Here is a 12,216-nt window from a genome sequence, read left to right as displayed (position 1 = left end):
AATTTTTCACACAAATAATGTTATCTGCATAATTCAAATGAAATCCGTGTTTAGTGTGTTGATCTCTATCCATCGTTCCTATGCCTAGAATTGAACAATTTCCATAGTTTGAACATAATGCCTTAATTGTAATATTTGTTCTTCTTACTCCCTTGCTAACGCACCAGATTTTCATCAGATCGTAACAATACGGGACAGTAGCGACAATCGTGTTTATCTGCTTATTTTCTTCAAGAGAATTCTTCAAAGCTTCAATGCAGACACCAGCTTCGTTGCTTCCCACATCATTCGCACCACTTACACAAACTATGAAATCATTGCCACGCAGCATTTTAGCTTTCAAGTCGGCGCCTTGTACGATGTTTTTAGTTTTCGCGGCGGGTTTCACAACACTTTATATTATATACAGTCATAGAATATTATCACTTCGCCGTTCACGTATGATTGACGTAACTAACTTACTTGCAGAATTAATAACAGTGTACTCTATGAATCACTCGTTTCTAGTCTAGGTCTGATTTTTGTTTCAGTAATTGCTCATTGGTTTATTATGCAAAAATCTCAGTAGTCGAACTTCATTGTAAATATCGATATATCGAACTTTGCAGCCGTCCTGCCAACCTTAAGCGCAACTATACGGAGTACCTTGTTTGTGTGTTTAAAATACTGTCTGTGTTTTAATTTTAATTGTATTTGGGGAGGGACTATGGCTGGAGCAATAGTTAGGTGGCAGCAGGTATTTCGGGGTAGTGTAGGTAAGATACTTCTACTTAAGCCTCACTTTTGCTCTGTAATATCATTGAATCAGTTTAAACGCGATACAGCTGTTAATTACGTGAAAAAGGTGTTATTCTAATTAGGATTATTTTCACTATACTCCTACTAGTGAGCATTAAATGCTTCTGGTAATCGCTTCAACTGTTGACTTTCCTTGTTAATATAGTTGAAGAACGCGAACAGTGAAATTTTTGAAGGGGTTACATAATAGTCCTCATGCTATTATAAACCATTCATCTGTAGTGGCAATATTTATCTTCTTTTGCAGTAACAAATTGTAATTCACCAGTCCATATTTTATATGCCACCAGCCGAGTTCATGCTCCATTTAATCTTGTTACTGTCATCAGGACATGTAACACATTATGTGTGCTCGCCTTTTACGATACAGAAACGATTCTGTAACTGATGTAGGCCTACTCCTAATTTATCCGTCAAATTTTATCAGAATTGTTTTATTTTATGTGCGATAAAAACATTGTTAACAAAGTATGCACCAGAATAAAAATGAAGTTACCGGATTTTGACATCTTGTGGTATATTAAACTGATAGGGACAAAGCTGATTACTTGCCATAGACTCGTAAGTGTAGTACATGAGCAACAGTAGAAAATTTGAAGTTCGAAACTCAAACTTTAACTGAGGGGAAACAATACAAGTGATTAAAATAAAAAGTGGGAAATGGTCATTCTTTATTTACTATTTGGGTTTTAAATGTTTGATGATACACTGCAAATGCAGCAAACAAATACTATTTGGTCAGTCTACTCTGCCAATCTATTAAGATGGTACGACTAAGATATTTGACCTACTTAAGAGATGTGAGGTTAAACTCCCCCATCAGGTCATTATGATTTATTTTATGGTTTCCTTGAATGATATGAGGCCAATAGGATTTTACTTGGTCCAAGTAGCTGCTGAGTTTTTCTTGTGCAGTTAATGACACTTGTCTGCATAATAGAGATCACTAACACATATTTATGCTGTGATGCTCACTCAGCGGTAGCAGATTCAAATAAAGTTATTCATTCATAAGAATTTATTGTTAAGCATTGTTGCTGCCAAGTCTGTGGCATTGAGTGGTATCAGAACATCAAGACACCCTCTGAAAATGATTGAATACATACCTTCATTGGTGTAAGAGTTCTGTTTGTTTTGCAGGTTGTACTGCATCAGTTGTTAACAATGTGCCAGTCAGGCACAACACCACCACAGCCACTCCACCAACAAAGGTAGGTAAAGGAAAGAAAAGGGAAAGACCATGACATGTCGTATATAGTTTTCTTACTGTAAGGTAGAATGAAAATACTTTACTTCAACTTTACAGTTTTTTTCCTCATTGATATATTTTTACATTAACTAAAATACCTTTCAGTTTGAAAGTTGGTGTATGATGTTTGTAAACTAAGCTTTTATTTTCAATATGCTATAACGTGTATGTGCCTATATGCCAACCTTGCTCAAAGCTTACTGTGTGTGACAAATTGTTCATTACTTACACCATTATTTGTGCCTCCATCCAGGATTCTGTATCAATGTATGACCCATTTAGACTTGACATATGTTTTACACTTCAAAATTATACCATCGTGTAGGGAACTAATGCTTGCTTACTCTGCCCATGAGCATTGAAATTGCTCATACTTTTGTTCTGGTTTCCTTCAAGCTTGAGAAACACACACTTCTGAAGGAGCTTTCTTCTGTTATTTCTGGAAATTATATATGGTACATATGTTAGTTGGGTTGCCCACACTGATCAGAGATATATGGAGAAATTAGATGTTCCCATAATTATAAATCTCTACATGGACTAATTTTTGTTCAAAGAAGTTAGTTTATTCCATGGTTTCCTGATAGTCGTAGGGTATCAACTGGATTAGGTGCAGATATACTACCAGTTAGTGATGTGTGAAAGTTTATGCCAAACTGGGATTCAAACTGAGATTTCCCACTTATTGTTAGCGGTTGCCTTAACCACTTAAGCTATCTGTGCAAACTTCCTGGACTGACCCAAACTTCCATAATCTCTGCAAGTCCATTTTTACACTGAATGTTTGTGGGACATCAGCTGTTCAGTATAAAGTGTCAAATCAAAATACCTTCACATATCTAAATTTCCAATTTTATATTACTTTTGCTACCAACCTCTGTGTTACATGGCCCCTATTTTGACTGCACAAGAGGTGAGATCTTCCTACAGTTGGTCAGATGGCATAACGTAATGCTGAAACTGATAGCAAAACTAATATAAAATTGGAAAGTGAGATGGTTGAGGGTGTTTTATTGGACATTTCAAACTTCCGTAAGTCACAATGTCTCCATTTTTGTGTCATAGTCGCATATATTCACGGCCTGATGTTCGTACCGTTACTCTGGACTCCCACACCAGTGGGAATGAGACTGTGGTGAGAGAGTCTTGACCAATGATGTTACTATCATTTGCACCCAGGACACCCCCCACCCCTCCTGTGGTGTATATTACTTACTACTTACTTTCGTGTTGGGAAGAATAGACATTGACAATGGACAGCCATATGAAGTCAGTCTGAAATAGGTTTTCTGACTATGAATATCTTGGCATTGGCTGTGTTAGGTGTAGGGATACTACCTATTGGGTTGGTCCAGTAGACATGTGTGGATAGCTGAAGTTTTTAGTCAACCAACAGGTAGTATGTCTGTATATAATACAGCTGACTTGAAGATATTTGCAATCAGCAGATTTATTTTGAATTAATTTTGTGTGGTTTGCGATCATTAGTACTGTCTATTCTTCCAGACATGCAAGTAAGTTGCAGGGTGCTCTGGAAACAGTAAGGCTTAAAAACTCTACTTGCTACAAGGTAAGTTGTAGTATAAATGAAAAGTGGTACCAGTCAGTGAGCAAAAAGACATTGTGCATTACAGCACACCACATGGGAGAAAATAAATGCAAAAACTACATGATCTTAAAGATGAGTATTGCTACTCTCTTGATATCGTGCCAAATGACCAGTAACTACCTAGGACTCAGACATAGCCCAGCCATAACTAGGACTCAGACATAGAAATATGGCTCCAATAGCATAGCCAGTGCCAGACAAATGCATTTAAATCCCTGACCTAGTTAAGTAGGTCATTGGCAAGGTAGGGCCATGCATGGCATCTACGGTGTGTCAGTTGTCCCCACGAGTTCTACGAGCGCAGCCTCAGTCAGCGCCATAACTATGATGCAGTGCCGCTGCCACCAGTCGCGGATTCATCTCCTTGGGTGGCACAACCTGCTGCTGTGCAACTAGGACATCTGTGGCTACAGTGTAAGATGCCTTCACAGACTTGCCACTGGCTACCAGCTCTGAGGTGAGAGTCGTGATTGTCACAGCCAACTTGGTGCCCAGAATGCTGAGCACAGTGAGCCGTATCCTGGACAGCAGGCATAGACCGTAGTCGGTTTGCTATGCTTACTTTTTCTGCATCACCAAGTGGAAATATTACGAGACAATGTCAAACTGTGCCACAGATAAGGAGTACATCCACGTAATTTTCCAAATCTGATGGGGTAATAAAGAACTGTTTTGTCCACGCTCGTTTTTCTTTCCAGCCACGTCCTACACCACTACATTCTGAAGTCACTCCTGTCTCCCTCACCACCATACAACAAACCTAGGTCACCCTAGGTGGGATTAGTGTGCCTCCTGAGCAGCAACAAGGCTGCTCCCACCACCCAGTGGTAGTCATTGCACCATTGAGCTGCTACAGACCACTTAATATGGATGCACATTGACGAGGAGTGATCAGTATTTTGGGACACTACTAGCAAACTATTGTACTGGAAATCTAGAATTGATAGATAATTTTAGTTTGAATGATTTCTGCAAATGTTTCAAGGATGATAACAATACATTAAGAGGCCAACAGGAATTCCACTATTAAATGCATGGGAGAGAGCACCTAGGTGGAAAAAGAACATTCAGTGCCTCTTTGAGGGGGAGGACTTGCCTGACAATGTGGCAGAAGAAGGAGTCAGTAGGGAAGAGATAGAAGATCCAGTATTAGAAGAAGAATTTAAGAGCTTTGTAAGATTTAAGATCAAATAAAGAAGGAGGGATTGATAACATTCCCTTGGAATATCTAAAATCATTGGCACAAGTGGTGCCAAAAAGACTGTTCACTTTGTTGTGTAGAATGTATGGGATTCGTGATATACCATTTGACTTTCCGTAAAACAATATTCACACAGTTCCAAAGATTGCAAGAGCTGACAAGTGTGAGAATTCTCGCACAATTAACTTAGCAGCTCATGCATCCAAGTTGCTGATAGACTAGTATACAGAGGAACATATAAGAAAATTGAGGATGTGTTAGATGATGATCAATTTGGCTTTAGAAAAGATAAAGGTGCCAGAGAAGCAGTTCTGATGTTGCAGTGGACAATGGGAGCAAGACCAAAGAAAAATAAAGACATGTTCATAGGATCTGTTGAGCTGAAAAAAAAAAAAAAAAAACATTTGACAGTGTAAAAGGGCGAAAGTTTGTGTTCTAAGAAAAATAGGGGTAGGCTGTAGGGAAAAATAGGTAATATACAACATGTACAAGAACTAGGAGGTAACAATGAGACTGGAAAGTGAAGAGTGAAGTCCTTGGATTAAAAAGGGTGTAAGACTGGTATGCAGTCTCTTGTTGCTACTGTGCAATGTGTACATTAAAAAAGCAGTGACAAAGAAAAGAAAAAGGTCAAAGAGTGAGATTTCAATTCAGGGTGAAAGGATATCAAAAAGTTTTGCCAATGACAGTGCCATCATCTTTGAAAGTTGGGAAGAATTACAGGATGTGTTGAATGGAATGAGTGCAGAACATGGTTTGAGAATAAACTGGGTTGTATTTTTAGTCAGAATGTTGGTGGGAAAGAACATCGGGCGGCATATGCCTCTAGACATTTGTATAAGGCTAGAACTAATTATTTGACAACTGAAAAATATCAGCAGTTATTTACAGAACCCCTTATTTTCATTGCTGTTTGTACAGTTGGAAATTCAAAGTGATTACAGACCACATGCCTTTAAAATGGTTATTACAGTTGAAAGATCCATAAAGCCAATTAGTGAGAATGGTGTTAAAATTGGGTTAGACTATGAAGTAATTCATAAATCAGGTGTCAGGTATGAGTGCTGATATCCTAAGCAGGAAGATAGCAGTTTTATAAGTAATAGCTGGAAGTCAAGGATATTGGATAAAGGCACAATCACCTAAACTAGATGTGAAGTACCAGGAAGACAATTTTACCTTCCAGCTACCATCATGGACACAACAGTGATTAACATATCCCAGCCAAAGATATATTTGCCAGAGGAACCACCACACATATTACCTAAACAGAACCCAATTTTTTTAAATTAATGATGCCTTAAATTCGAATTTGCTACACCCCCTAGATGAATTTTTAACTTGAGAAAAAGAACAAATTTCAGTTCCTCAAATATTGCAACATGTGAACAACATTACAAGAAACATAGACAAAATACAGTTATTTTCAGTGCATCAGTGACAAGCATTATCTTTGTTCTAATTTTCATATGAAACGTAAGATATCTCCATCTGAGTGAACTACCCTCGGATACCTGTGGAATAGATATGAACATTAATAAACAGTTAAGTGAAAAGTGTAATTGGTTTATGTAACCAGGACAGAATTACAAAGTAGATTAATTAAGCAACTAATAGGTTGAGAAGCAACCCAGAAAATGATTATAGAACAACTTAAAAAATACAAGGCAGGTATATAATTATTACTAATAAGTGAAAGAAAGGGAAAATTTGGGACAATAAAAAGAGGGACGTGCTATAGTATAGACTAGTAATGGGTAGACATTACAAAAAAATTTATCAAAACTCATTCACATTTCCACTGGTAAACTCGGGTCATACCAGAGACAAAGGCAGAAGCAGGAAGTGAGCCAGTGTGTCACGCCGTAGCATAGCGAGGAACTGAGACAGCAGCTAACAGCCTGTTAATGAATATAGTAGAATGAGGACAACACATATGGTCATTACGAACTCAGCTGTGTGTCATAGTCTCACGCCAGTTCCCTTAATATACCTCAGCTCTCATCACGAGTTAGTAATTGGGATCAGTAGCAGTCACAGTAGTGGCACTCTATTTCATGATGAAGATATTGTAGAGCATCTATGTCCTAGATGCCCACTACAGTCTATGAACTAGCCGAAGGTTTACTCGATGATGGACTTCGTCTGGTGAACTTCATGCTGCTTGCCACCAACCATTTACTTGTGGAGGAACTGACTGTTTTCCGACAACATCAGATACATCATAGATAGTCATCGGAGGTAATTGTAGAATTCAGAGTGGGACAGAGGACAATCTAGCAGCCAGCCTGAGACCATTTCACGGTGAGCAACAGCGACAGCTGCTTACCGGCAACCTGCCACGGCACTGGAATCATTAAACCTCACCTGTGCATGTACCGCTGAGTTGAATAACAGCTGAGGCGGGTGCAGATGGACGACCACTTACAAACATTGAGAATAAAATGATTGAGATCTAATAATATTTGATTGATGTCTTTGCCACGTCATGGGTTTCCAACAGCTATCCTGACTTCACATAGAGGTGTCTGCTGAGCCCTCTGTAGCAGTGCATAGAGAAAATACACAAAGCTTTAATTTAAGTTAAAAATATCTGTTTCAGTAACTCTGGTACGGATTTCCTTTTGGGTCAGTACTGGGACCTCTTTTCTGTACATAAATAAATAGACTGCAACAATGTTATTCCATAACTGACATCAGTGCAGTGGAAAATGCTAACCAGTATTTCGCTAGCAGTTTTACTTGTTCGTAAATGGAATGACAGCAAAAACCTTGGAGATAAGTGGTAGTATAACAGTCTAGACAGAAAATTTTAGTGTCAACCTCAGAAATTACTTTCTGCAGTAGACAAATAACCAGTGTTTTGGAGTGTAGGTTGGCTGATGGGAGAGAAGTAGAAAATACTTGTTCAAAAGTACAAACACCACTATTTGAGATATTTCATCAAGAGTCAAAATATCTGAGACTGATATAGCGCCCATTTCAAGCCTGCATTACATAGAAATAGAATACGCTGTGGAAAACAAAAAAAACACTTGTTTGTCCCACACTTTCAACCGTAAGGTCCATAGTTTTCACTGTTCTTACTACTTCGTATCAGTTGCCATCTAGTGCAAGACTTGCTAAATGATCTGATTAGCTGGTTCAACCCTTAAGTAGTGAAGTACTAAAACCTAGTTAAGTCACTTGACTTGTATTTTGCAGTGACAAGAAAATCTATTAGGTCACACTGATACAGGCTTTAGTTGGTTGCATAAACAAACATTCTACAAAAATTGGCAAGCTGCTGGAAGATGTGATGGTCAGCTCAGTGTCTTGTTGTCCACCACAGCATGTGAGACATTGATCATTCTTGATGGGGAACTAAATCCGTTAAAAAAAGTTACTGTTAGTATGCTGGTGGGGAAAAAAAACTCATATTATAGTGAACGGAATTCCTTTCTGTTTCTCATATTCTATTCGGTTGTATTGGTAACTATTTTTTATGACTCACAAATGTTCCACTATTGTTATTAATCCTTCACATTCAGCCATTTCTGCTTACAAATTGTTTTGTAATTGCTTTAATTATGTAGATGTGTAATTTTGAGTGGCTTAAGCTTGTATTAATTTCAGAGCAAATACGGACCCCTTTCTGATGAAGATCGCATCTTCACAAACTTGTATGGTAGACATGACTGGAGGCTGAAGGGTGCATTGAAACGTGGTGATTGGTACAAGACAAAGGAGATCTTAGTAAATGGACCTGACTGGATCTTGAGTGAGTTTTCTGTGCGGAGAAATTTCAGTTTTCTTTCCACCTCTAATTAAGGAAATGTGTGCCAAAGCAATAAAAAAGTGGAGCAACACTCAGCTATTTTTGCCCTGAGTGGGTGAATGTTTGCTATCAGTAGCCATCTACAGGCAGTTATTTCTGCAGAAAATGGAGGGAATTAAATACCCAGTTAATTTTGGTAAAATAATGTAATCAACTACATCTGTTTATTTTGCATGTAAATAATTTGGAAATTAAGGTAACAAGCATCAATTTTCTGAACAATAGAAGTGACACACACACACACACACACACACACACACACACACACACACACACACGCCAGAGAGAGAGAGAGAGGAGGGGGTGTACAAGATAGTGAAGTTTTCATAACTAATATATATATATATATATATATATATATATCTTTTGGTTCCAGTCAACGACTCAATGTATCTACTGTTCAGTTAATTGTTGCCTTCACTCCTAAATTATTTACAATCTGCCAGAACTTTCCATAACGTATTTAGCTTGTAACACAGTTGTGTAAATGGTTGTTACGAGAGGATTTTTTCTGTTTTGTTCTTAATACCTGTTGAGGTGAGTTCCCTCCACATGCAGTTTAGTGTAACACCATGGGTCTGTCTGGTCCATGTGTTAACTGAAACTCTCTCTCTCTCTCTCTCTCTCTCTCTCTCTCTCTCTCTCTGGTGGTGATGCTGCATAGGTACAATGTGCACTACAGAAGATATCACATTGTCCTTTTTGTTAAGGTTTCCATTTTCAATACATCAGCCATCCTCCTACGTGTGTCCAAGTTTCTTTTTTAATGATTTTGTTTTCCTCTATTTCTCTATTTACTGTCATGTGGGAATGAATGACTCTTGTGGGTCATACCATGTCAAATTGCCTTATGTTCAGAACATTTTCCTGCTCACAGATTTTGATGAAATTTTATATGAAAAGCAATACTGACCAACATACAGTCACTTCAACTTCAAGCACGACTTCACACAGAGTAAGTGAGAATTTCTGGTGACTTTTGGCTGTATATCTCAGGTAATATTTTGTTAAAAGAAATGAAATTTGGCTATCTTGTAGAGCTTTTTGTTCTCTTAAGAATTGCAATGAAAAAATTGTACGAGCCATTTTCATTCATAGGCAAAGCTGCATGAAAAAATTTCAAATTTATAACTCTGGGACTAACGGTATGACAAACAGGAAACTTGGCATGTAGTAACCTAACAACATAAGGTTCTCAAATGTAAAGTTTCATTTATGTGCCACTTTCCAGTGCTGTATAAATTAAATGCAAAGTTGAAGATTTTGTAAAAAAAACCAACTGTGGGCTGTAAAACTTCCCAAATTGGACCCATTAGAAAGACAGTGGTTTTAAATGAAAAAAGTTTATTTGATCAACCAGTGCAGGCTAACAATGCTAGATAATTTGAATCGGAGCTGTGCCTAAAAGTCACGCAGCATGAAAAAAAATGTAAACTTTGCAATTATTATCTCATAGAGTAAAAGCATACTGAACATGAAACTTCATATGCAATAGGTCCGGTTGGTCCGGTTGCACAAGGATGTGGAACAAAACATTTCATTCGCCTACTGTTCTCCAATAATCTACAAATTTGCTGAAAATGTGTTTTTTTTTTTTTTTTTTTTTTTTTTTTGGAAGAGCTGAAAATGGATATATTAGACAGTTCTTTCACAAATACCAGTTTCATTGGAAACGTGTTTGATACCCCCGCCACCCCTCTCCCCAGAATAGTGGGTTTAATTTCCAGCCTGGACCAGCAGTCCCACATAAATTGAAGCAAACTGTCTGGAAAATTCACACTGTGAATTAAGTTTTAAATTAGGCTTCTTATATCTTGCCGATGAAAAGGATGATAAACGTGAAACTTTATCCACAACAACTTAGCAACTTAAGGTTTTCCAGTACAAAATATCATTCATGTACTGCAGTTCAGATTTACCCAAAATCAGTTCAAACTTGATGTTCATAAAAATTACAAAAATACATCAAATTCGGTCTAATTGTGGAAAATCTTTTTTTCAGACAACCAGGAAATCACATTTGATTTTCCAGCCATGAGCTAACAATATCTGAAAAATACCGACAAATTGGACGGGGTGTACCATGGCAGCAGGCTACATTTCAAACAACTTGTTGATCGTGTTTAGCTGCGTGTATTTTTTATTTACACTCCTGGAAATGGAAAAAAGAACACATTGACACCGGTGTGTCAGACCCACCATACTTGCTCCGGACACTGCGAGAGGGCTGTACAAGCAATGATCACACGCACGGCACAGCGGACACACCAGGAACCGCGGTGTTGGCCATCGAATGGCGCTAGCTGCGCAGCATTTGTGCACCGCCGCCGTCAGTGTCAGCCAGTTTGCCGTGGCATACGGAGCTCCATCGCAGTCTTTAACACTGGTAGCATGCCGCGACAGCGTGGACGTGAACCGTATGTGCAGTTGACGGACTTTGACCGAGAGCGTATAGTGGGCATGCGGGAGGCCGGGTGGACGTACCGCCGAATTGCTCAACACGTGGGGCGTGAGGTCTCCATAGTACATCGATGTTGTCGCCAGTGGTCGGCGGAAGGTGCACGTGCCCGTTGACCTGGGACCGGACCGCAGCGACGCACGGATGCACGCCAAGACCGTAGGATCCTACGCAGTGCAGTAGGGGACCGCACCGCCACTTCCCAGCAAATTTGGGACACTGTTGCTCCTGGGGTATCGGCGAGGACCATTCGCAACCGTCTCCATGAAGCTGGGCTACGGTCCCGCACACCGTTAGGCCGTCTTCCGCTCACGCCCCAACATCGTGCAGCCCGCCTCCAGTGGTGTCGCGACAGGCGTGAATGGAGGGACGAATGGAGACGTGTCATCTTCAGCGATGAGAGTCGCTTCTGCCTTGGTGCCAATGATGGTCGTATGCGTGTTTGGCGCCGTGCAGGTGAGCGCCACAATCAGGACTGCATACGACCGAGGCACACAGGGCCAACACGCGGCATCATGGTGTGGGGAGCGATCTCCTACACTGGCCGTACACCACTGGTGATCGTCGAGGGGACACTGAATAGTGCACGGTACATCCAAACCGTCATCGAACCCATCGTTCTACCATTCCTAGACCGGCAAGGGAACTTGCTGTTCCAACAGGACAATGCACGTCCGCATGTATCCCGTGCCACCCAACGTGCTCTAGAAGGTGTAAGTCAACTACCCTGGCCAGCAAGATCTCCGAATCTGTCCCCCATTGAGCATGTTTGGGACTGGATGAAGCGTCGTCTCACGCGGTCTGCACGTCCAGCACGAACGCTGGTCCAACTGAGGCGCCAGGTGGAAATGGCATGGCAAGCCGTTCCACAGGACTACATCCAGCATCTCTACGATCATTTCCATGGGAGAATAGCAGCCTGCATTGCTGCGAAAGGTGGATATACACTGTACTAGTGCCGACATTGTGCATGCTCTGTTGCCTGTGTCTATGTGCCTGTGGTTCTGTCAGTGTGATAATGTGATGTATCTGACCCCAGGAATGTGTCAATAAAGTTTTCCCTTCCTGGGACAATGAATTCACG

General features: G+C 39.9%; 1 protein-coding gene across 1 annotated transcript in view; it reads left to right on the top strand.

The window, feature by feature from the left end:
* Nucleotides 1–600: 600 nt before the first annotated feature.
* The window catches only part of LOC126458494 (NADH dehydrogenase [ubiquinone] flavoprotein 1, mitochondrial), a 43,294-nt gene continuing 31,678 nt past the window's right edge, over nucleotides 601–12,216 (top strand). Inside the window, exons 1-3 of the mRNA XM_050095589.1 lie at nucleotides 601–755; nucleotides 1,939–2,009; nucleotides 8,473–8,617. Of these exons, the coding sequence (XP_049951546.1) occupies nucleotides 707–755; nucleotides 1,939–2,009; nucleotides 8,473–8,617 (265 nt within the window). The 5' untranslated portion in view covers nucleotides 601–706. The remainder of the gene's footprint in view (nucleotides 756–1,938; nucleotides 2,010–8,472; nucleotides 8,618–12,216) is intronic.

This window comes from Schistocerca serialis, chromosome 2 (assembly GCF_023864345.2).
Source record: "Schistocerca serialis cubense isolate TAMUIC-IGC-003099 chromosome 2, iqSchSeri2.2, whole genome shotgun sequence".
NCBI lineage: Eukaryota > Metazoa > Arthropoda > Insecta > Orthoptera > Acrididae > Schistocerca > Schistocerca serialis.
Note: the sequence above shows the minus strand (reverse complement) of the source record. Positions and strands in the feature narration are given on the sequence as shown.